The sequence below is a fragment of the Cyanistes caeruleus genome, chromosome 7 (assembly GCF_971803275.1).
Source record: "Cyanistes caeruleus chromosome 7, bCyaCae1.hap1.1, whole genome shotgun sequence".
NCBI lineage: Eukaryota > Metazoa > Chordata > Aves > Passeriformes > Paridae > Cyanistes > Cyanistes caeruleus.
In genome coordinates, this window is record NC_141707.1 from 17,311,809 (window position 1) to 17,337,513 (window position 25,705).

At 40.7% G+C, this 25,705-nt stretch overlaps 1 protein-coding gene across 19 annotated transcripts in view; it reads left to right on the forward strand.

Moving 5' to 3' along the window:
* The window catches only part of PIKFYVE (phosphoinositide kinase, FYVE-type zinc finger containing), a 63,887-nt gene extending 39,424 nt beyond the window's left edge, over window positions 1-24,463 (forward strand). For all 19 annotated transcript variants that reach the window (XM_086897568.1, XM_086897576.1, XM_086897575.1 and 16 more), the window contains 22 exons: window positions 1,364-1,464; window positions 2,658-2,729; window positions 4,093-4,264; window positions 5,547-5,725; window positions 6,202-6,315; window positions 7,619-7,727; window positions 7,836-7,990; window positions 8,515-8,605; window positions 9,659-9,719; window positions 10,286-10,429; window positions 10,590-10,710; window positions 11,832-11,927; window positions 12,646-12,729; window positions 13,209-13,297; window positions 13,940-14,104; window positions 14,691-14,750; window positions 15,166-15,342; window positions 15,740-15,843; window positions 16,106-16,234; window positions 17,520-17,781; window positions 19,855-19,929; window positions 20,996-24,463. In XM_086897568.1, coding sequence (XP_086753694.1) covers window positions 1,364-1,464; window positions 2,658-2,729; window positions 4,093-4,264; window positions 5,547-5,725; window positions 6,202-6,315; window positions 7,619-7,727; window positions 7,836-7,990; window positions 8,515-8,605; window positions 9,659-9,719; window positions 10,286-10,429; window positions 10,590-10,710; window positions 11,832-11,927; window positions 12,646-12,729; window positions 13,209-13,297; window positions 13,940-14,104; window positions 14,691-14,750; window positions 15,166-15,342; window positions 15,740-15,843; window positions 16,106-16,234; window positions 17,520-17,781; window positions 19,855-19,929; window positions 20,996-21,111 — 2,676 coding nt within the window. In that variant the 3' untranslated portion in view covers window positions 21,112-24,463. The remainder of the gene's footprint in view (window positions 1-1,363; window positions 1,465-2,657; window positions 2,730-4,092; window positions 4,265-5,546; window positions 5,726-6,201; window positions 6,316-7,618; window positions 7,728-7,835; window positions 7,991-8,514; window positions 8,606-9,658; window positions 9,720-10,285; window positions 10,430-10,589; window positions 10,711-11,831; window positions 11,928-12,645; window positions 12,730-13,208; window positions 13,298-13,939; window positions 14,105-14,690; window positions 14,751-15,165; window positions 15,343-15,739; window positions 15,844-16,105; window positions 16,235-17,519; window positions 17,782-19,854; window positions 19,930-20,995) is intronic.
* The last annotated feature ends 1,242 nt before the right edge of the window (window positions 24,464-25,705 follow it).

The window sequence follows — 25,705 nt, forward strand, 5'->3', positions numbered from 1 at the left end:
ACTCTAGTTACATCAGTTTCTCATGTTATACAGAAGCTGTAGGGTCTCATATTAAACCAGAGGGGATGTTTTCTTGTCTGTTTCTTTCTGTTTGATTATGGTTTTGTTTTTTTTTTTATTTTGTTTTTTTGACTGGGTCATAACTCCATTTTAGATTGTGGTGCTCTGCAATCATTCAGAACACAGGACTGCAAAATCTCTCTGATAAATGCACAAAGACAGCCCAGAATCAGTTTTGCCTGTTCGACTGGGCTGTACCTAACTGATTTCTGAAAATGAGTCCATGAAGAGGGAAACCTTAAGAAGTTTCTTAAACTGAGCTTTCTTGCTCCTTTTATTTGGATATTTGGTTATTTAGTAGAAATGTAATGTAATTTTCAGAAGGCTTTATGTCATAGAAGCAGCATTAGGCTGTAGTTACATCAAAGTACTTGATTGGTTGTAAAAGTTTGCGTGGTCTGAAGAAAAGTGAAAATCACATAATGAAGGGGAAGGAATATTTGGAATTTCAAAGCAAGTGAGTACGTGTTTGTAATAAAAATATTTCAAGTTTTGGTAAACTGTTGTGAAAGTAACTAACTTGTATCTGAGGAAAAGGATCTTGGGACTTTCTTGAATTGTGAGCTGTTTAGGAAAAAAGTCTGTGAACAAGAGTAGCAGAATTGAGCTGTTGTAACAGTCAAACATTTTGGTCCCTGAGCCAATCAGCCCTTGTATTCATGAGCAGAAGTCACTTTTTAATTGATACTTAAATGTAGATCTCTGTAGCTTCACAGGCCATAATCTTAAAAACTGTAAGAGTAGCCCTTTCTCTGTATCAGACTGGTTGATGCTGTTTTAAATTTATTCAGTGATCAAAGAAAAGTATTTGGTAACAACCTAGTTTTGTAGTATGTGGAAGGGAAAACAGCTCCATTCCAAGCTGGTAGCAGCATGGTACATCTCTTCCCAGAGAACAGGAAGATGGATATGTTTATATAGCCTGAATGAGTAACTGAAGTATAATATATTGGCAGAGTTTTGAATCCAAGATGTCCTACATCAAACAGTAATTTGGAAACTCTGTATGTTTGTCATGGGGCTTTTGTTGTTTTCTCTTCCTCTTGGCTTCCTTTCCACAGAAACACGTGCGTTTTCATTGGTTTTGTTATGCATGTGAGCTCTGTTCTAAAAATGGTAGTTAGCAATTATGCATAGTATAAGTTTACCTGAGGCTGAGAGATAATGCTAAGTTAATCTGGGCAAAAGGAGAAAGCAGAGATTTGTCTTTGAATTAAATTACTAGAACAGAATTTTGTCAACAGAAGTCGTGTGTGAATGGAGTTGTCTGTAACCAGTGATTGAGTTGTTTTCTCTCTACTAGGTGGATTGCCTGAGTCCCGTAAACCATCAGAGGCTCTGTGTTCTCTTCAGCAGCTCTTCTGCCCAGTCCAGCAATGCTCCAAGTGCCTGTGTTAGCCCCTGGTATAAAAACTACTCCTCTACAGCTTGGATAGTTGCTATTTTTTTCCTTCCCAAAGTCAGAGTCAGTTCCTGCCTCATAGCAGTATTTCTTTGAGGACTTCTTGGTAGGTTGTGCCCATCCTGTAACAGGAAGTTTTGACAAAAGGCTTTGGTCTTGTGTGGTCAGATGAATCTACAGCAGTATTGCACAACCCAAGTAATACCCAAGGCATGAATGAGAAAGCCCAGCCTGAAACCAAGTGCTTTAGTTGGTGTTTCACTGCAGAGTGATGTCTCTGCGTGGGAGGCACTGCATGCAATCTTCTGGAGAAGAGTTTGTTTAAATGAACACAGGACAATGTCCAAGCCCAAAAACGAGCCTTGTGTTAATCTTGGAATACTTGTAGATTGTATTATCCAACAGTGGCATTGGAATATATTGCTATCTTTCTCATACTCTAGTCACCAGTATTAAGAGCTTTATTTCCAACTTAGGGGGCTGAAATTTGCTAATTGTGTGCAACTTATGACACACTTATCTCTATTAGACAGAACAGGTCTTGGTGTTTAATCATTAGCTTAGGTGATTTTAATCATTTAACGCAGGTGAAAATAAAGAGATGACCCTCTTACAGGTAAAAGTCTAAAGTTCCTGTAAAAGCTTAGAAATGAACCAAAGAGGATGGTGATATACTCACTAAGCAGCAATGATGAGAGGATGTAAATTAGTGATATTAGGTATATCTGAATTATGACACTTAAACTGATACACAATTTAAATGGCTTGGTCACCTCAGGTTCTGGTGAAACTAAAGTTGCTATTAAATATTCTAGAAGAATAAGGATTTCTTGAGACTTTTTTCATGTTATGGATGTATCTTTTTTGTAGGTGTTTAAACATTAGTGCTTGAAGCTTAAAGCTGTTTAGACTTCTGTGCCTAGATATTTTTGGGAATAATCTTCATCAGTGCAGCTGAATTGTATTGGACTTTTAAATGTCAGATTTAAAGTTGTTCTAGTAGGGCTTTGATCTCATTAACAGCAAACCTGACAGCAGGGATCTAGGAAGGGTAGTCAAGTGGAAAAAAACAATCTTTGAAGTTATGCAGGGCTGGAAAGAAGCCAGCAGTGGGTGTAGATCTATGCACTTAAAGGCCATTGCACAGCTGTGGTGATGGCATCCAGTCACTAAAGCTTTTCTTTCTCTTCTTTAGGATTGTGACCATGGAGTTCTATGGCAAAAATGACCTAACTCTAGGGATTTTTCTGGAGCGCTACTGTTTCAGGTAAGGAGGAACTTATTCTAATTCACTCATGCTCACTTGTTACAAGCAAATACATCCAGCCATTGCTTTCCTATTTTGGCCCTGTTCCCCTTACTTCCCTACATGAGGAAATGAAACAGATTATGAAACAAGGGTTATAAGTTCATAAAGACAAATGTGTTCACTTAGCACTTTTTTGTAGCAATTAGGATTTAAGGGCCAAGTTAAGAGTCAGAACATGTATTCATTCCAATGTCTGTTTTTCAAGACAAGCAACTGTATTGGTCACAGTTTTCTGAGGTTCCTCTTTGAAAATTCATACAAGTGCTGGGTAACACTACTCATTTAATGTCTCAGAGTAAGGCTTTGTCATATGTGCAAGGTGGCCAGTGTAAACAGTCCAGAACACTTTTAGCCCTAGCAAAGTACTGTGTCATTTATTTAATCTCCCAGAGGGAAAAGTTGTTACGTTTCTGTGATAACTGGTGCTCTTGCAACCCTGTGCAGAGTCTCAGCAGGCTGTGAAGCTGGATAGGTCACCTGCTCAAAAGGCAAGCTTACTCTGTTCTCTCCCTTGGCCAATTGCAGTAGCAGAAGGCTCTTGATGTTCAGCCTTCTGGAGGAACAAGTATTTCTCCTTGTGATGATCAGTGAGGAGGAGCTTAGCTGCTCACTTTTAAATTCTTACTTCTCTCTGCTTGTTAGGTAGTGTGTGCTAAAGTGAATGCTTCTCAATCTCTCAGTTTCAGTAATTAAAATTCTTTATTTTTTCACATAAGCAAGGAGAATCTGAGCTTTTTCAGGCTCTTTCTAGTTTTAAAGAATATATTATCTGACTTTGGTACCTAAACAATACAGCTTTTATTTTTCTGGTATTGGTCTTTGTCTTTCTTCCGTGACTTAAAAAAACCCATCCAAAGAAAGGTCATGGGTTTTACTGTTCAAAGATGCTCAATGGCACTGTATTGCTTACCTATTCCTTCAAGAGCTGAAACATTTCCATTTTGAAGGCTTTTTGTCACATCTTTGTCCTTGGTAACACTTGCTTGGGTACACCACCAAAGCAGTCTTTTAATTTGCCAAGAACTTCCACAGGTGCTTTAATCCTTGCACAAAATATGTTGGTAGAAAGTGATTCATTGTAAAAAGGTGATAGCAACCAGTATCCAGTCACTGCTTTTGGGACCTTTACAGCCATTGCTGTCAATGGAACTTCACTACATGCTGCTTCTGAATTGCTCTGCAGAAACAGCCTTCACTATAGGCTTAGAAAACTTTTACAGAAAAGATAAATAGTACATAGGCGTGTTAGATCCGTGGAATCAGTTCTTCAGCAATGCATGGTATGTGAACATTCATAAATGTTCCTATTTCTCTCTGTAAGGCCTTCCTACCAATGTCCCAGCATGTTCTGCGAAACACCAATGGTGCACCACATTCGTCGCTTTGTTCATGGGCAAGGCTGTGTGCAGATTGTGTTAAAGGAGCTGGACTCCCCTGTCCCTGGGTACCAGCACACCATCCTTACTTACTCCTGGTGCAGACTGTGCAAACAGGTAAGGATGTGGACTTCAGAATCATTGCTATTCCAATTTAGTGTTCTTGTTGTGACTGGCTTTGTATGGAAAAGCATTTTTGAGAAAGTGTTCACACCTGGAGCTGTGGCTAAACTGGCAGAAAACCTGTTACTGATCATATGTCCTCATGTTACCTACAAATGCCTCTTTTAGAATTGGGGCCCTTGAGGGTGAAAAATCTTGTGTGAGGTAGTCTTGTTAGAAGGTCAAAACTGACTCTGAGAGGGTAGATCTAAGCTGAAAAAATGGAGATGTCCACTTAGAGGTGAAGACTGTGGTCCCTTTCTTGCAGTGAATCTTTATGAGCATATGGGCAAGGGCTGACACCAAGACCTACTGGCATAGTAATTGGTTAAAGCCACTTTGCTGTTCTTTGATCTGCTGTAGACTGAACAGCATTGCGTCAATGTGATGTCAGGAGTTCCTTTAGTAGTCATTAGGAAGTAACATCTTCATTAAAGAAATAGTAAATCGATTTAAAAAGCCCACAAGATAGTAAGATTGTGTATTATCTGAAGTTTGTTCTGTAATTTAGCTAAAAAAACATTGCTAACTGGATGCTCATGTCTAGCTAAACATGAAGCACCTTCAAAGAGACAAGAATAAGACTTAATTAAAAAAGATTCATGCAGTACCTGAAATGTAGAACATCTAAATTACACATACGGATGACTCAGGTCACCTACTTATGCTGCCTTAAGCATGGGTGTTGGATTTACAGATACCTGGAGGAGGTTGACACAGTTGCTGACAGCAAGCCCTGTGCTGCTATGTATACAGCTGCACTATAACCTTTTATTTTTGTGTGCTCGTGTAAACACTTACGTGTTTGAGGTTGTTAAGTGTGTGGAAAGCTCTAAGCTTGCAAGCACTTCTGAAGTATGCTGCAAAGCAGTACCAACACATTTGTAGCTGGAGAATCACAAGGGAAAAAGTATATGATATGGCCACTGCTGCTGGCTGAGTTGCTGGAAATTGACTCTATACAGAGAAATAGCATCCCAGAAATAAGCTTCTATCAGGGGTATGTTTGGACTCCCCCATCTTAGCACCATTCATCATCAGCTAGCAGTTGTTGTTTATCAGGTTTAATTTAACTATGTGTTTGCCTTTGCTATGCATAAATGCTATCTTTGTTGTTAAGTATGTTTCAGGGTCATGGGTGCTTCTGGTACTAGAACTACTAGGTTGCTGCCTGATTATCCTGTCCTTAATCTTGTTTGAAGGATGAAATTTAGACACTTGCCTTTCAATTTTTTAGGTGACACCAGTTGTTCCCCTTTCCAATGACTCTTGGTCTATGTCTTTTGCAAAATACCTTGAGCTGAGGTTCTATGGGTACCAGTACACTCGAAGGGCCAATGCAGAGCCTTGTGGGCATTCCATTCACCACGACTATCACCAGTATTTTTCCTATAACCAGATGGTGGCATCTTTCAGGTAAGTTCCACTGCTAAAAGCTTCCCTCTCTCTCTCTGGTACTGTATGAAGCATATGGCTCTACCAAGGATTCATCAGGTCTGTCCCTCACTGCAGGTACAGCATGGGATAGCATAAATGTACCATAATCACAGGTGCAGGATTGTGTGCTGGCTCGCAGAGGGCTTTGTGGGTGGCATCATTGTCCTAGCTGAGGTGGGCAGTGTTCCAAGAGTGGATGGTTCCTGTTCATGATACAGAAGGGAAATGCTTTTCCCTATCTTATTCCAAATGCTTTGAAAATTTTTGTTTTGCAATGTGATTTGTGGTTTTAATTCTTGCCTGGGAGATACATAAACAGTGTTATTGCTGCTAAAAGTAACTAGAGCCCTGGACACATTGACAGTGCCCTTTTCATGTAAGGGCCTCAAACCTCAGTATGGTGTAGAACTAATACTGTGTGGGTCTTGTAACAAACTGTTGTGTTGCCTTTTCAGCTACTCTCCAATCCGTCTGCTGGAAGTGTGTGTCCCACTCCCCAAGATCTATATCAAACGACAGGCTCCATTGAAAGTTACTATTTTGCAGGATCTCAAGGATTTCTCACAAAAGTAAGCTTTGTTTTTAATGTCTTTGTAATCTTATTTGTATTTTGTACTTTTATTTGAAGAACATGTAACTATTTTTGCTAGTATGATGAGATTTGGCTAAATATTCATTATTTGATAGAAAAATGATAGTTTAAAACATGCATGCATGTATGCTTCCAAGGGACAGTGGCATTGAAATCTGTTACCATTGCTTGTTATATCTGTACTAGTGTCTCAACTCTTTGGTGGCAAGTCAGGTTAAACATTGCCAGTAGAAACTAAGATTCTTTTCTTCTCTATCCCTGAATAGTTGCACTGATATCTGAGTCATATAGCGTGTTTCTGAATAATGCTGCCAAGCTACTGAAAGCCTGACCGTCAGCAGGTGTCTGAAGTGTTACCTTATGAAATGCACAGTTAAAGTATTTTTAATTCCATCCTCTAATGTTAAAAATTAAATGGGAAAGATGGTCCTAGGAGGCAACCCTGAAAACTGAGGGTATACTTTGTACTCTTACCCTAATGTTCCTTTATAGAACATGTGACTGGGTTTCAATTCTTCAGCCCTCAAAGACTGCAAAGACCTTGCTCAAATCTCGTCTGAAGAGGATTGTTGTCGTTATATTGGTCATGTGGCAATGGAACTCTGATGTATAAAAGTTCTTAGCCTTTGTTATCTATTGAATATGGCAACAGCAGGCAGACTGTACCTCCTTGTAGTCTAAGGTGAACTATCATGAGCCTAGACACTTTATAAATATAGGAATAAAAAGGTGGAAGACAGGCCTGATGAAAACTCTGTCAAATCCAGCCAGACTGCTGTTCTGCTTGGTCACAGCATTCCTGTATTGCTGGATGTCTCTGTGACCATCTGACTTCCGAACCTGTGGAGCTTAGTTTAGAACTGAAATAGAGGTACTCATTTTTTTCTGAGCCCTGCTGGTGGAGGTGTAGCTTGCAGACCCAGATTCTTCCTAATCACAGATGACACAACAGTTCCCCTGTGTAAGTATTGTGTTTGAGACATTTGTATTTCTCTCTGACAGCTTCCACTGCTATGAATAAATTGTGGAGACAAATGTCAGTGTATGTAACTTTTAGGTTTCTCCTATTAAAAATGAAGTTTTCCCAACTTTCTCTGTGAGTACAGTTGGATAGCTTACTGTGCAGGAAGGCTGTCAGATATTGTCCTTTTTCTTAAATGCTACACACATTCAGATGCATGCTTAAAGCTTAAATGCTTAAACACATTCAGACTTTAATAGAAGAATGTTGAAGAAGTTCAGAGTAGTCACACCTTAATTCTTTGCATCACTGTTGACAGGGTGTCCCAAGTCTATCTTGCTGTGGATGATCGCCTTGCTTCTCTGAAAACGGATACTTTCAGCAAAACTAGGGAAGAGAAGATGGAAGACCTCTTTGCTCAAAAGGAGGTAATAGACTATTTTTATACCAGTGGTCCATAGGCTAAGTGTGTGGAGGAGCTACTCAGATCTTGTGTCATCTTGGTGAGATAACACTGACAGTTTTCCTTTTGGCAGATGGAAGAAGGAGAGTTTCGAAACTGGACTGAGAAAATCCAAGCAAGGCTGCTTTCATCATCACTGGACACACCTCAACAGCTGCAATCCGTTTTTGAGTCTTTGATAGCTAAAAAGCAAGGACTTTGTGAGATGCTGCAAGCCTGGAATAATAGGTAAGAGGGCACCTGCTGGAATCATGAGCAACACTGATACTTTGTTGGTTCTGGGAGGGAAGAGCTCCCAGAACTCCAGCTGTAGTTTCTTTCACTATGGAGCAGTTGCTCTATAGAGCTTGTGCTGAATGTGCTCTACTGGTTAAGAACACACAGCTGATCGATTGGAACAGAAAATCATTTGAGGCCATATGATAAAAGCATTGTGTTATAGAGCACAACTTGCATCTGGAGGAGAAATTTTCATTTGAATAGAGGTGGAAGAGATGGGAAGAGGGAAGCATGGGACCTGTTGATTGGGGGAAATAATCTGAGGTGAAGTAAATGCTCTTTCTTTGGCCATTTGATACATCTTTGACATGTGTTAGCAGCAATCATGAGTTTGGTATGGAGAAACTTCATAACTTGTGTCATTCAGAGATAATATGAGAAACCTACCTTTTGATTAATTTTTCTTTGTTGGTGGTGGTTTTGTGTGGGTTGTTTTTGTTTGGTTGGTTTATTACTGTTGTTTTTTGTTAAAGATTGCAGGATCTCTTCCAACAAGAGAAAGGGAGAAAACGTCCATCAGTACCACCCAGCCCTGGGAGACTGAGGCAAGGAGAAGAAAGCAAGGTATGGCTAGCAGGCTATAAACCTCTTAAACATTTTTTTTTTCTGGGGCAACACAGTAGTCTTAAGACTGGCTTGAGTTCTCTTTAATAATTAGTAAACTAGCTTTAGTAAACTAAAGCTAGTAAAGCTTTTGTAAACTGGCTTTACTGCATTCTGTAGTTTTCAACTGTAAAAGCTTAAATTGTATGTTACTATATGTATCTTTTCCTAAACGATCTGAACTAAAAGCCATATTGTAGAGAGCAAGTGTAAGTATGAATTGGGGTTGATGATTTTCTGTGATGCTTATGTGGTGTTGATGTGAACACTGCCAGCAGAGAGCTGCAGTCATTCCCAAGTGCCTAGACAGGAACTGGGCCATCTCCTTCAATTTTAGGTTGTTGCCCATCAGGTGCATCCCTTGTCAAAAAGAAAAGACGAATAATATTGAGAGGTAGAGCAAATGACACAGAAAGGTCTGATAAGGGCATTTTGAGATGTGATGTTTTGTGAGGTATCCTGTGAGAACTGACTTGAAGGGATGGATAACTGGTTTTGGGCTGCTGCCTCAAGAGCTCTGTCCAAGGATACACATGCTGCTGACATGCTGAACTTCCACCCTTTGGAAGGAGCTCTGAAGAAATGTCTGGGCTGCAAGGCAGTACAATATAAGCATCATACCGGGAGGCTGAGCTCCCAATAGTTCTACCATAGCAAGGTGCTCTAAAAACCTAGAGACCGTGGGGTTTCTCTGCTGCATGCACAAACACCCCTTCCACTTAACACATATTTGTTAGGTGCTAAAGAAACCTTATCTTGATTTAGATAGTTCTTAGAGAGGGAGAGTGTAGTGTTCAAAGCAGCACACACTGCTATCATAACATCCATTATAGGCGTCCTGTGAGCTTGAGTTGCTGTTGCCTTGTCTTCTTCTTGTGGTAACAGAGACAGTGACATACAGAGGCTGAGAAGTGGGTGGGAGTGCTCTCTTGTAATACATCTGCTTTTGTAAGTGTTCCACACAAGAAGGAGTACAGCTGTAAAGAGCTTGGCATGTTTTGTTATTCTGCCTAGATCAGTAGCATGGATGCTTCCCCACGCAATGCTTCTCCAGCGCTGCAAAATGGAGAGAAAGGTCTGTTGCTTATTTTTCATAAGATGCCAAAAGAAGCATGTTGTAGCCCTTTTCTTGACGTAATATGGAAGCTTTTGTCAAATTTGATAAATCAGAGAAACACCAAACCCCTGTCATGTCACATTTGTTTTTTCTAATGGTAAGATTGAAGTTGGCCATCTGCTTCTAATATGAAGCTGAATTACTAGTGATTAGTAAATTGGCCAACAAGAGTTTTCCTTTGAACTTTAATTAAAAAAAAAAAAAATCAGAGGCTTTCTAAATTACTGAATAACTACATGAAATTTGGGAAATGGCTTTTTTCTCCTCTGTGATCTGGTTATGGGTGCTGAGATCTCTTACCTGTGAGGCATACTGAGGGTTTGTAGTTACAAGAGTATGCATTTTCTAGAGGTTATGTGCTACAATGATGAGCTTGCCCAGTCCTTTGGTCTGTGTGGCCTTCTATAAGTAAAAACTTTCTGAAAGTAGATCCTGGTTATAGCTTGGGCTGGGAGCAAACAGTATCACTTCTGACAGCCATGTAAAATGCTTTCTTCTGTCCTTAATTGTCCTTGTACTCTCAGAGGATCGTTTCCTGACGACTTTATCAAGTCAGAGCTCCACTGGCTCCACCCATCTACAGCTGCCCACCTCTCCAGAGGTTGCATCAGAGCATATGACTGGTGCCAACACACTCTCCGAGCAGGACACAACAAGCAGCTCAGAAGGTATAGCTCAGTTGTGATTCTTTCTCTTGCTTTTCTGTGCCAAGTGTATAAGATCCTTTCAGGAAATGACAAACTGATAACTCTGGTCTGTAGTCATCCTTCTGAATTTACAGCTTAAACTTTGGTACTGTGATGCAGACCTGACATGTGTGTGTTCCAGATGTGTTTGATGGACACTCATTGGGATCTACAGACAGCCAAGTGAAGGAGAAGTCTACTATGAAAGCTATTTTGGCTAACTTTTTGCCTGGAAACAACTATAACCCCATTCCCTTTCCCTTGTAAGTACTGCATAATATATATAAAATGTACAAAATTAGCAACCTTGTCAGATTGCTGGCAGAACCATGCATGCTTCCTTTGCTCAGTGTATAATTTAAGTCATTACTTGAGTTTGCCTCTGAGTAAGATAGAGAACTTCATCAAGGTAGGAAGTTTTATGTGTCCTTTCTCAGTGATTGTAGGTTAGTCACCTTTCTTATGAATGATCTGCCCTTGTGTAAAGCCAGTATCAGTTTCTCCTCCTAGTAGGCGTCCTCAGAGCTCTTGTGGGAGATGAAGGGGTTGGGGAAGAGGGGAGAAAGGTGCCTTCAAATTTCACTGCTGCAAGGAGGGAGTGGAAATGCCCTTCCTTGGCAAAGACTTAACTAAAGCTGCATGCCTGCATCTTGTTTTTGCTTCCAGAACTCTTCCAAGGGTTGGATTCAAATTGGCATTGTCTAGGTGTAGGTCAGGTTCAATGGCTGCTGGATGTGCCCTCAAGTCTCCCTCTCATGTGAAGAAGGGCAGGCTGGAAAGTCTTTCAGCTACATGGTCTGCGAGCTTTGTAGTGTTTCGTGTTTGACGTGAGCCTAATGTTTGGCAGCCTGAGTTTAACTTGTGAATCCTACCCCCAGTGTAGGAGCGGAGGCCTTGGGCTAAAGAGGTAAAAGCTAAATGACTGGACCCTACAGATAAGTTGAAGAAAATCGTACAAGAATCCAGGTGGCTTTGGGGAATTTTCTGTGATAAACTGCCTGTTTAGAAAGGAGTCCAGGTTTGTCCCCTAAGTTCACTCTGCAGGCTATGCTGCTGGACAGTCAGACCAAACTCAGGCAGGTTTTGGTGCCATTAGAAACGGTGGCTGCTAAACAGAAAGAGACTCTTATTCTAACCTAAAGCTGGTCGTCTTATCCAAGCAGTTTGCTTGAAATGCTGATTGCCCTAACACTCTACCATATAGAATTAACCATGTAGTTATGAATGCATCTGTTGGGAGAAACTGATCTGGGGAGCTTTGGTTCCATGCTGAGACTTGCAGCTTGTGCCTGGGAGTGCAGTGATGAAATATGGGTTTTGACCAAAACTTCTTTTCTTTCCACAAATTTTTATGATCTACTGACAGTCTGTTGTTTTCATTTAGTGACCCAGATAAGCACTACCTAATGTATGAGCATGAACGTGTACCTATTGCAGTCTGTGAGAAAGAGCCAAGCTCCATCATAGCTTTTGCTCTCAGGTACTGGTGTCATTTGGCTTTTCATCTGACATACTTTGTACTTTTGCAGTTTTTGTCTTTGAAGAACATTTGAATTTTGATGATAGGGAACAAGCATGACAGAATTTCTACATTAAGCTGTGTTAGAGTTTCTGCCAGAGATGGGGTTCTTTCCTTTTACTGCTGAGATTATGAAAGTGCAACTGTATTTTGGACTTTTTTAATGGAACTCTAGTATGCCAAAATGACTTAGTTGTGTGGTGTTTCTTTTAATGAGATATTACTAGAGAAAGAAGTGCAGCTAAGGTTTACTCAGCCTCTCCAACTGGAGGAAGTGCAGTGGAATTGGGGAACAGCTGTTCATATTGATATTACAGTCTGTTTCTTGCCTACCTTTGGTCATAGCAGCTCTTGCTACTGCTCAGCTCTTCTCACCAGCTGTTTCAGTAAGCCTTTGGGTTTGCATGTCACAAGGCAGCAGATTTTTGAAGTGCATTCTTAAATTGTGTGTGTGGGGGAAATAAGAGGATATTTTTCCTTCAGTATTGTCTAGAGCAGCTTCTGTTCTAAGAAAACTAAGTTCTAAGAATAAGAAAAAATAAAGCAGAGATTTTTCTACTATGGTGTTTTGTTTCCCGTGGTTGTCTCTGAACTGAATTTTGGGCTGGTATTGCAGAGTTTCCAAGAGAACACTTAATTATTTTGGGTCCTTTCCCTTCTTTTCTTCTTTCCCCATCAGTTGCAAGGAGTACAGAAATGCCCTGGATGAGTTGTCCAAAGCATCTCTGAAGAACAGTTCTGAAGAAGGACTACAACCAAACAGGTTACATGCAGGAACTACAGTACATAGAGTGAAGACATAGTGATGGTAGTGAATAAGCCAAAACTAGGATAGGGAAGAAATCTCAAAATATGCCTGTTAGGATCTCTGCTTTCTGATAGAATCTGACACATTCCATGTAATCAACACATCCTCCAGTATGTGAGTTTCCATTTCACGTTATGGAGCATGCTCCCTCCATCTCCTAATCTCTTGGCTACATGCATGGTAGGAGTACTGGGCCTGCTTACCTTTGCTGTGGTCATGGATGAAACTGTTCCTATGGACCCTGAGAGATATTTTTTAGGAAGATGGAGGAGGACAACTTTGGAGAGTCACACACTGTTCCACCTTTAAATGGTGTCTTTTTCCCTTAGTGTTTTGGCAAGGGGGAGAAATAAATATCTAGGCATAAGGCAGTAGTGTTTTGGGTGGCAGCATTTGTTGATGCCTGACTTTTCTTTTGTTCTTTCTCCTTTCAGCATGTCAGACAGCAAACCCAAGAGCAGCAGCCCTGTCCGCCTTCCTGAGGCTAACGTGTGCCCACTTCGCAATGCAGAGCCAGAACAGCGTAAGACCATTTTGCCGAAATCATCCATGATGCTAGTCCCAGCTCAGACTTGAGCCCACTTAACCTGGCTTCTAGTTCATGTGGGGAAGAAAAATTTCATAATTTCAGCATTCTGAGCTGAAATTATGACTAGTCTTAGTGTTGACATAATGTAACACATGAGAGGGGTGGGAGTGTGTGGTTTTGGTTTTTTTTTTTTTTGTTTTTTGAAGTCCTAGGATTTCTCTGATTCTTATGAGATCAAACTGTCATTCCCTAATTTAATGTTATTATGTAGTAGACCTAGGGTTGTTCTTTAATCTAGCCTGTTCAGTGGGATATGATGCCCTTCTTTTGGCCTTCTTTAAAGAGATGCAGTTAAAATATTTTGAAATGGAGACATGAAATTCTTACTGTATTAAAGACACTCATTCTTGGTCCGTGTTTTCAAATGTGTCTGCAGTCTAGGATGCTACTCAGAACACTAGATCATCCACCCCCATGGACCTTAGTTGCCTAAAGGATAGCAAATGAGTTATAGTTATATGGCATAATTCCTCCAGATAGAACAATGAATGGGGAATGTGTTATTAAATGCTGTTATTAAACTGCCTGTGAAAATGCCAACACCATCTTTTCTATTCCTTTCACTTTCCACTGTAGCAAAGAAACCATCTAGTGTTTTGTCTTTTTTCCGTGGCACGGGAGGGAAGAGCCCAGACCTGTCTTCCCAGAAGAAAGAGACCTTACGTGGTGCTGACAGTGCTTACTACCAGGTTGGGCAGATGGGCAAAGAGGGAGCAGAAAGCCAAGGAGCAGAGGCTCAAGGTACAAGACTGCAGAGTTAATTTTCTCTCTTGGGTTGTTACTTCTCCCAAACCTCATCCATCCCGGCAAGGCCCCAAATGCACTCCTGCTTGTGCTTTTTCAATTGTCCAAGGTTACTCAGTAGGCATTGAAATGAATTATTTGAACATCAAATGTGGGGTTTTTTCCTAAATAATTGCTTTTCTTTGTGATAAGGGGAACAGGATCTTTCAAACACACGCTATAGGGATATGGAGTAGTCTTGAATACCTTTAGATTGAGTTGACTCTAGTTAAGCAGTCCTTTCTCTCTTTCTCTTGCTGTATAGTTCTCATTGTTTTAGCTAATGGAAAATGAATGGAGAGAGACTGGTTTTGTGTCCAACAGCAGTGCCCTTCTAGCATATGTATTCTATTATACAATTATAGTATTCTATACTATTTCTAGTACAACTATAGTTTTTCTAATTGCCTGTGTATAGTTTCCTCTGTATTTTTGGAAAAAAAAAAAGATTTTTTTTGTAATGTGAGTTTACAAGCAGTACCTAATGTGGCTTTCTCGGTAATACTAGTGAATAGCCCTGACTGAATGCTCTTTATGCCTTCAGATGATGGAGATGGAGGAGATGGACAGAAGAAACAGGTGGTGAATCCCCATGTGGAACTCCGTGAGTAGTTGTAAATAACAACTTAGCTGACAAACTCATTTCTTCATGCATGTGTTGTGGAAGTCTTGAAGTTAATAGTTGTTTTTTCTTGGTATTTGTCATGAAAGAAAAGCAAATCAAGAAAAAAGCAATGCAATTTTTACTTACTGCAATCAATCTCTTTTGCAAAAATACTCCATAAAGTATTTTTTCTCAACACTTTCCCATGACATATACTGTGAGCTAATCTAGAGGAAGTTGACTTTCCTGTCAGTTTTCCACTTAAATCCCATTGGTCGAAACTTCTGAATTACAGTAAGCATGAGAGAGATGTTTAGCACAGTAACACTCCTCTAGACATAAGTAAAATCTCAGTGTTGTCTCAGGTAGTCAGTGCGTGTTCCATGCTGTCATTGAAGAAAACCATTTTTTGCAGAGTTCTCAGATGCGAATGCCAAGTTCTACTGCCGGATTTATTACGCTGGGGAGTTTCACAGGATGCGTGAAGTGATCCTGGGGAGCAGTGAGGAGGATTTCATCCGATCCCTCTCTCACTCAATGCCCTGGCAGGCACGAGGTGGCAAATCTGGAGCTGCATTCTATGTGACTGAGGGTAAATGCAGCTTCTTCCCCACTTGTAATTGGAGGTATTATTTCTGTATGGTGGTGGTTAGTGTGTCATTTAATTCCTGATAACCTCTGTCCAGAGGGTTGCTGATTGTAAAGCAGCCACTCAGAAGCAAAAATTGAGTGGATTGTTCTGGGGTCTTCAGTATCAAGTTATTTGTCTCTTTGTACATGCAGGAGAAGAAAATGTAGTTCTGTTTTTCAGTTCTGCAGCAGCTAGGAAGGCCAGTTGAACAGAAGGGTTGTACTCCCAGGCAGGCTTCAGAAAACAAAAACTTGAGTATAATTCAAGGAAAACTTGTTGTTAAAGACAGTGTTTCTTATAATCTCATGTATCATATAATCATATGTAACCCTGTTGCCTCTGTCTGATGTTAAAACAGATGATAGATTCATATTAAAGCAAATGCCTCGTCTGGAAGTCCAGTCATTCCTTGACTTTGCTCCGCACTACTTCACTTACATCACTAATGCAGTTCAGCAGAAGGTAATAAAAAAAAAAGTGCTTTTTATTTTAGGCAGTTCTGTATTTTAAAGACTAGTAGAAGTTTCTATTAACCTTTTTCATTTAAACAAAAGAAAATGTTGGAGGGTGTGGGTTACACTAATAACATGTTTTTAAGATGTAAGTGGAAATTATGCTTGCACTTCTAAGCTGTAATACACAGTCAGACAGAACAGTAGTGCTTCTGGTATGGGATTGCTAACTGGGTCTACACAGATCTTAACCCATGTCTTGTCTTCATTAGAAGCCCACAGCACTGGCTAAAATCCTTGGGGTATATCGAATTGGTTACAAGAACTCTCAAAACAACACTGAAAAGAAGCTGGATCTGCTTGTCATGGAAAACCTTTTCTATGGCAGGAAAATGGCTCAGGTAAGAGCAAAGTGTTCTGTTCCCTTGCAGTGCAGTTGTGACTGGGAGAAAGAGCAGGGTCATTCATAGCTGTCTAGGTAACTTCTGTGTGCTGTTGACATCTAGCACTGCTCAAAGGTGGCAGTTTGTGCTTCTTCCTTGATATGTGATCCTCAGGAACTTGATGCCAATATTGGCTAGTTCAAATAGCTCTTGTGCAGAGTTCAGTCTTTAGAAGTCTTGTTTGTCCCTGTGTCTCTGGTGTCTGAGAGAAAGCATTGCTAACCTGGTTAGCAAAATGTAAAACCTTTTTACAAAACTTTCAGAGGAACTGACTGAATTACATACTAATTTGTTTAGAATGAGAGCCTCACTCAGAGAGAGTTACTCTGTAGTGGGGAGAGTTAACTATTTTTTTCAACCCACTGTTCTTTTGTGGGACCACTTCAGGTGTGGGACAAGATTTTGAGTTCAGTCTTGCTCTTAGTCAAGGGAAAGCAACCTTTATCAGGCAGTAGAATGAAGATCTTAAAATGACTAGGGGGAAATTATCTTTAAATAGAGATTTGAAGCCGAAAAGGAAATTCAAACAAAAATCTAAATCTAGATAGTATCGGTTCTTTACACTTTACCTCTCAGTGCCTGACTTCAAACAGGGAATGTTTTTGGGAGGAAGTAGATGGAGGGAATTCTAAATGGACGTAAAAGATGATGTGGGTTTTCTTTTTGTTTGTGTGTTGTTTAAATCATGAGGAGGGCTCAGGCACTACGAAACAGAAATCCAGACATACTGTGGACTCTATTCCGTGGAAATAGGTGAAATCTTGACTGGACAGAACTTGAAAAATTTTCTCTAAAAGGGCCTGCTTGAAGCAGGACTTTGGGCTGGAGAATTCCAGAGATCATCTCTAGCCTCATGATGGGTCTGTCTCTTGCCTTGCCAGTGTTAACTAGCGCTTCATGCACCACCCACCTCCCTCTTCAGTGGCTTTGCTTTTGTCAGCAATTAACTCTGTAGGAACTGGCTGGAAAACTGAGTTTACCTAAGCAATATAAAAACTAGAGACACTTTTTCTCTTAATTTAGACTAAATATTAGTGAAATAACTTGCCTAAAACTTGTGAATTGAGGTGGCAGAGCTTCCACCCAGGCTTACATGCTATTCTCTACAAAATACCTTTTTTCAGTTGTCTTCCTCCTAAAGAGAAGGAAAGAGTTGCCCGGCTCTGCTGCCTTCTCAGATGTTGAGTACTGAAGTCTTTAACCTAGAAAAATGGAACAAAATAGTGCTGTTCTCCATTTGCAGGTGTTTGACCTGAAGGGCTCCCTCCGAAATAGAAATGTTAAAACAGACACAGGCAAGGAAACTTGTGATGTAGTCCTGCTGGATGAAAACCTTCTGAAGATGGTGCGGGACAATCCTTTGTACATCCGTTCCCATTGCAAAGCTGTGCTGAAAGCCTCCATACACAGCGATTCCCAGTTCCTCTCCAGCCATCTCATCATCGACTATTCCCTGCTGGTGGGTCGTGATGATACCAACAATGAGCTGGTTGTCGGGATCATTGGTAGGTTGTCTTTTGTGTTTTCTTGCTCTCAGATGATGAAATGGTTCTCTTCTGGTTTAGGTTTTCATAGTACTCTTAGAACTGTGCTACCACTAGAGAGATGTGTGTCAGTAAATCTCGTCTTCTCGCTGGTGGAATACCACCCTCCCCTCTTACAGGTATTCCAAGTGGGGGCATGAAGCCTTCCGCCCAGGTCTTGTATAGGCTCAGATTAGCATTTGCATTGCTATGAGTATATGCAGGAGGCCTCAAAGGTAGTTTAACCTACACTCTGACTCCAGTTGAAGCAGGGGAAGATATTTGAATGCTATTATGTGTTTGATCTGTGAACTTCAGTTTAGTCATGTTTACATAGTCTTTGAAATCTTGTGTGGAGGGACTCTAAGGAGTAAGAGTATTGGTAGAATTGGAAGGAAGAAGTTAAAAACATCATGAGGTCTCATATAATCAAATAGTCCGACCTGGATAATATGGGTGGTAATGCAGTAATTACCTTGCTTGATACTGGAAAGTAGGGACAGACAAACAGTTTAGACGGACAAACTTCTGTAGTACAGAACTCTTAGAGGTGAGGCAATTTTGCAGGATGTGGAATTGACTTGGGGAAATGAAATGGTCTTGAAACTCAGCTCAGAAATGCTTCCAGATGAGAGGATGGGAGGTCTGGATTACTCTTATTCTGATAAAGCTTGAAAGCCATTTCAATAACATTTCTAGTTGAGAATTAAGCCAGCTACAAAGAAAGCTGTTGCTTGTTGCAAGTTGCTATTACTTTCTAGATTTGTAGACTCTTGAATATTGGTGTTAACAGGATGGCACTACACTGACCATGTGCTTCTCCTGTTTGTGTGGCTGTTTTTTGTCCTATGTGAAGTCTTATCTGATTAAAGATAATTTAATGATATTTAAAGCTACCAGTTCCTTCACTGTTTAACACAAATATGTGAAGGAACTTGGTGAAGGCAAGTATTATCAAGGAGAAGGAACATGCCTGCTCTATCAGGCTATGAGAATGTTCTCTAGATGATACCCTGAGAACTTAAAGTACTCAAGCTTAAATTTGTATTGGACTGGAACTAAAAACTTTTAGCTTGGATTGTGTTTGAATCTGAGGTCAGTATCTTTACCTGCTTTAGATCCTAATGTGATACAGGAAACGAGTAAGTTAGGTCTGTGAAAAGCTTTGAAAACTTTATTTGTAGGCTCTGTTGTGTGGGACTCTGGGCCTTGGAGCAAGTTGTTAGTGATCAAACCGTTCACTGACATCTGTCCCAAAACACTCTCAGTAATGTTTTCAAAGAGTATTCAGATAAATGAATAAATCTTAAGATTGTCAGGTCTGGATGAGTTTTGTGTTAAGCACAAGTGAGATGAAATGTGAATACTTATGTCAGCCTTTCATAAATCTAAAACCAGTAAATTCAAAATTGTATAATTACAGCTGTAGTCAAATTTTAGGAGATAATACCCAGTAATGAAAAACTGATCTTATTGCAGCTTTAGTTTTGCAGGCCAAAATGTTCATGTGCTTGTGTTAACTGAGCATGCTTTCTCTGGAAGGGGCTTGGAAACAATACAGAAGTTGTCTTCTTGCTGCCTCATCTTCCAGTCATGTTCACTGGTGATGTTTCCAGTCCTCCCTATCATAAAGTGGCAAACGTGTAGATGGCTGCAGTGATGAGAAATACTAGTTTAAATGGAGAGGTGTCCAACCCTCAGTGTTTCTAGTGAGGCTTCTGGGATGAGGATGAGCAAAGTGACCCTTGTAAATGAGCCTTTGACACTCTGACATGGATAAACACAGACGTGCTTGGGCAGCCTGTTTTATAGAGACAGGAAGAATTAATTGTAGTCTTGCTGGGCTTTTGAGAGACTGTATTCACCCTACCCAAACATAATCAATACTACAGAAAATGAGGCAGCTGGTAGGGAAAACACTGAAGCTCTGACTACAAAGGACTATTGATTTCCTGCCCTCTTTGAGGGGAAATAGATACACTTTAAAAGAGTGTTACTTGGATTAAAATAAATAAGACATATTTTGTGTGGATTTCTTTTTTTTTATTGTAACAGACTATATTCGTACTTTCACCTGGGACAAAAAGCTTGAAATGGTGGTGAAGTCAACTGGTATCTTGGGAGGACAGGGTAAGTCCAGAATAAAAGCAAAGATTTTGATTATGTTTCCTTGTTACATAGAAGCTTTCTATAACACTGCTGATAGTCACAACTTCCCCACCATGCAAATTTGTGATGGATTAAGTTGTCCAGAACAGAGGAAGGAATTGTAGAATACCAGGTTGGAAGGGTCCACAAGGGTTATCTGATCCAACCTTTCTAGGCATAAGCACATTCTAGACAAGATGGCTCAGCACCCTGTGCAGCTGAATCTTAAAACTGTGCAGTGTTGGGGAATCCATCACTTCACTGGCAACACTATTCCAATGGCTGATTGTTCTCATTGTGAAAAATGTTACTCTTGTGTCTAATTGGAATCTGCCTGAAAATAACTTGTATCCCTTACCCCTCATCTTTTCCATGTGGCTCCTTGTGAAATGAGTCTCCCATCTTCTTTTTAGCCACCCCGTAAATACTGGAACATGGTGATAAGGTCTCCTCTAAGCAGCATTTTTTCCAAGGCTGAATAAACCCAGTTCTTGCAGCCTTACCCCATATGGCAGGCTTCTCAAGACCTTGGATCATCTCTGTGGTCCTTCTCTGGACCTTCTTCAGCCTGTCCACATTTTTTATTTTTATTTATTTGTATTTTTTTAATAATGGAGCAGGGACCAAAACTGAGTCCAGTATTCCAGGTATGGCCTGGAAGTAGCACCTTCCAGGTGAATGGTAATGTTGGGATACTGTGTGATAATGATTTCTGTCTGGTGATGCCCCTGTTGGTGCAGCCCAGTGTCCTTCCTGCTGGCTTTCTTTGCCACAGTGGCAGCACTGTTCACTCCCACTGAGCTGCTTGTTCACCAGGATCCTCAGGTCCCTTTCACAGAGCTGCTCCCCAGGGAGATCCCAGCCTGTGCTGTGCCTCCTGCATTATGCTTTCCCAGGTGTAAGGCCTTATTCTTGTTTGTTGTTGAACTTTATAGGAGTCTATCTTGTTGCCTTCAAGTTTATGCTGTCTGCTGGTGTAATATCATGTGACATCTGTCTGTGCTGTAGTATCTTTAGCCCATTTCTAACTTTGACTCTTACTCGTTAGGTAAGATGCCCACTGTGGTCTCTCCAGAACTGTACCGGACCAGGTTTTGTGAAGCTATGGACAAGTATTTCCTGATGGTGCCAGACCATTGGACAGGACTGGGCCTGAATTGCTGAGCTAAAGCCCATATTGGGAAAGCACAAGAGGACAATGACATTATAGGCCACTCTCTTCCAGTGGTCTGTCCAGCAGCAAGCAAGAGGATTGCAGTTCCATGTCTACACTGACCATGTGCATCATGTTGCAGAGTGTGAAATCTGCTTGCACTTTAATCCCCCCTTGGAGAATCATAAGCAAACCTGCCTCAGTAAGGATCTAAACTGGAAGGTACCACTGAACAACAGTGATCAGTGACATCCCTCCTGTCAGTAGGGAAGGTGATGCTGTCTCCTTGTAAGGAACTGAGATTCTCTCCAGATCCTGTTGGTGAAGAAGTACATGATCTCTGGAAGACTTGCACTGCCAAAATGGTGTTGAATATGCACAGCTAATGTTTCTGTAGCGGATACTTGGTACTGAAAATGTGAAATAAACCCCCCAAGTGTGGGTGGGGGAGAGAAGAATGAGGTTAATTCATGAGTTCTGCTATTGTTGCAGTGGTCTGTAATTGACCTATTTAGGATCCATTAATAACTTGTGCTATTTGTGCTCCATAGTTTTAATTCTTGCTGGGTTCTGTAAACAGTATTTTTTTTAAGGCAGCTCCACATCTATAATGCCCTATGACTCTGTCTTTCAAGTCATGTTACTGCAGTACAGCTCTGGTTTATCTGTCATAATTGCATTTTAGCTGAATCCCATAAAAATGGGTTGTCAGTTATCAGTATACTGCAAAACTCAAAACATATCCCTTCACTCCTAAACAGTACTTTGATCTGAATGTTTCTCAAATTCCTGGAAACAGGTAACTAACATACCCTTTAATTTAACAAGCCTTGATTAATTATATTTATGAAGCAGATTAACCCTTTCCTTAGTAAAGGCAGTAAATTGCTAGACAAAGTGAAGTATACTGCTTTAGTGACAACTTTCTCCTTAATGCAACCATCATTCCTGGCAGATCACTTCAAATCCATTTCAGTTCCTTTTTACTTTCAAGCAATGCAATTACCTCATGGTGAAATATTGCCAGGAGAATGTTTTTCTTGCATTCATGACATGATTTTTTTTTGTCATGGAGATGAATGTAGTTGTTTTCTGTAAAAAGTAAAACCTGAACTAACTGGTATCGTGTATGATGGAGAAGATTTGCAGAGATCTGTGAGTCTCTATATTATTACAATAAGCACTTCTTTCCATTTTTAAAAAATTTTTACTCATTTTTGTAGGTGATGAGTTTACTTTTTAGGTTCATTATAATGCAGGCCAGTAAATAAGAGGAGTTTTAACTTTGACTTCCAGTCTCTGATGGAGGAACATCAAATGAACATGAAATCTGGGACAGGATAGCTCTTAGTGATCTTAGTGATCACTTTCTCATTCTAACCAGTTGCCTGATAATGCCCTTATCACTGTAACTATGGATTGAAATGTGTATTTTGTTCTCCTGTGTTCAGTATTTTTTTCTGCAGCAGATAGTAATGGATGTTCAGGAGTGACTAACAGTAGGCTGCACTGAGAAAGGAAAAGCCCAGCAGTGAGAATTGAGCTGTTTGCTCCAAAACCAACCAGTGCAGCTCTTGCATGAGCTGCCAGGAGGCAACAGTTATTTGTTGGAAGGAGCCTTCCCCACCGTATTGCAACACTGTACTAGGAGGTGAGCAAAGATGCTGGCCTTGAAGCAGCAGAAAAGAAAGTGTACTGATTCTTCAGTACAATGTGATAGTTGTTTCTGTAGCAGTGTTGAAGGCTGCAGTGATGTGTGCTGTGGGAAGATGACACAGTACTCATTGCTTCCTCTACCCAGAATCCCTTCAGTCCAACACAGCACATCAGGTACAGCTGATCACCTCTGGGATGTATCTTGCCTCTTTTGTTGAAATGTTCTCCCAAAATGCCTGGCTCTGTGTGTGGCGTTGTCTAATGAGGTCAGCCAGTCCATCAGCTCAGTGCTACTCCCACTTCTGTGGCCTCTACCTACTATCTTGGCTCATTGATGAGAAAGAAGCTGCTGTGCAGCCTGTGTTCCAGTCTCAGCTGAAGTTTACATGTGTTGTCCTCCTTCCCTTCTTAAAGTGTACAGGGAAAAACTTGCCTGTCCTGGCCAGCTAAGGTGACCCAACAGTAGCTAATTATGTTGCCTTCCACCTTTATCAGTATGTGGATTGGTGGATGGAGGACAAGTGTGTGCACGTGTGTCACAGCACCTGCACTAGGCTAATGTGGCCTGCTAGCCTGGCCTGTCACCAGTAACCCTTATCCTTACCCTGGGATGTGTGGCTGCGTCTCTGCCGGTCTGGAGCAGATGGCTGTAAGCAGCTTGATCATCTGACAGTGGCTAATACTCCTCTGAATGTGACAGCATGAGGCCCTCAGCACTGCAGAAGTGCAAGAATCATCCACTGTTTTGCAGCCTATGAACAGAGCCAGAGACATGTGAATTGTGACCTCCTTGGGATGAAGTTACAGCAGTTGGAGAGATTTGCAGGAATGATCTTGAGCTAGCATCAACAGTTAATTTTTGGCCAGGATGTGGCTGATAGATCAGTCCTGATTAGACTGGAGTAAAGAGTAAACTACTGGTCATGAGTATCACAGTAGCTGCAGTATCAGCTGGAGCTGGGTCATCTTTGGTGTCCTGTGATATAAAGCTGTAAGCATTTCTAGTTCAAATCCCAGCAGCTGAATGGGTTTCCTCAAATGTTCCATTTCCAGTATAATAGTTGTCCTGACATTTCACTTACTACCAAGCTTAATTTTCACAGAAGGAGAGCAGTACTTCAGGCAAAACAAATCTTTGAGAGCTGCTCGGGAGGCTGTGTTTGGTCTGTGTCCCTGTAGAATTCCTAAGGATGAAGCCTTTGGTTCTCTTTTTATAACACAGATTTAGCATATGTGTAAGTAAATCCCAGTTGCAAACGTGACAACTGAAATTCTTCTGAGTTACACTGGCTCTTCTGTTGTTTTGATCTGAGGCCTTGAGACAAATGTCTAAATCTTGTCCAAGTCAGAAGCAATGACTTTGAGTCATGATGTGGACAGCAGAATGCCTTGTAGTGGCCCAGGGATGCATTCTGTCCCCAAAAAGCTCGTGAGGGACTCTTGCTGGTAGAGCAGTTCTGCTGGACTCAGGGGCGTTACCTGTGGAGTCTCCTCTGACCAAAACCACATGAATTTCTCACTAGCTGGTGGCCAGACTAGTCATTATTCAAAGCACTTAATGTACTATAATGTATGCATTTCTATTCTAACTTGGTTCAGCTGTATTTTATAAAATTGATGTACTAAACTATTTGCGAATAATTGCCTTGACTACTTGGAGAAGCAAAATGTAATGTATATAGATACAAATAAAGTAACTGAAATATACTTGAGTCTGTTCCATGGGTGGAGCAGTTGGGTCTCATTGCACCCCATTTTCTTGATCAGAGGCAAGGCCACTGCTCACTGTGCAGGGACTGCTGTGCTGCAGGGTTCCAGCTTTGTGTGCAGGGTAAGATGGTCCTGTCTCTGTACCTGGCAGCTCTTCTCTGATGGAGCAGCCCCTCTGGGCAGCTCCCCAGGACACTGGCAGTAGAATGTGCAAATACTCTTTTACACAGTTCTGTCTACTCTGCAGCTGCTTTTCAGCACGGTGCTGTGACAGGGATCCAGTTTTGTCCAGCAGGCAGTTGTGTGCCTTTGCCCAGTAGAACACATTCCAGGTATTTCCATAATCTTAAATAGACTAGATAAAGAAAAAAATCCAAGAAGGTCTGAAAATAAATGTCTTGTCTTGATTGTTTCATGTTAACCTGGTATACAGTAACCACCTTGCTAAAGCTCAAAATAATTTGTGATTAGTTCTGGGGACTTGTTCATTCCTAGGATATAAAAGCCTATCTAAAACTTAAGGATTTTACCTGTATTATGTGCAATCACCATTTTTTGCCAGGTGAGTTTGAGTTCTTCCATCTACTGCAGTATGAAACTGCATCAGAACTTGTCCCCCATGGGGCTATGAACAGGGAAAAGATGGGATACTCAATTCAGGGGTAGTGCTGCCTTCTGCTGGTGTAATGATGAGTGGTGGGACTTGAGGGGCTTTTGGCATGAGGTTGAGGAGCACAAATACAGCATTTGTTCAAGAAATAATGATCTGGTGACCAAAGGTAGGATAATAAATAAGTGAACACAATTACCAAAGAGAGCATTGAATTATAGTTGAAGAGATAGAAAGTATTCCCATCCTTTCTCCATTGTTTCCATAGGGTATTTTTCCCTTATAGCTTCAGCAAACATGAAACACTCTGGTTGTGAAAAAATGAAGTATCCTGGGTACAGGCTTCTATTACTGGACTAGCTGAAATATTGTGTCATAACTAAAAGAACAAAAGATAGATCAAAAGTGTTATACCTAGGTCAGCACAACTGGGATTGCTTAATGTACATATATGCACATAATAAGAGAAAGAAAATGTTTTCTTTTTCTGATAGGATTATAAATATTCTTTAAAATAAATACTATAGGGAGAAAACCATTTTCTGGAAGCAGGTCAGGTCAGCTATATGAATTTCTAGTTAATCTGTAATTAATTATGACTGAAGGTGTATTCTTGTTAATGTGTCTGT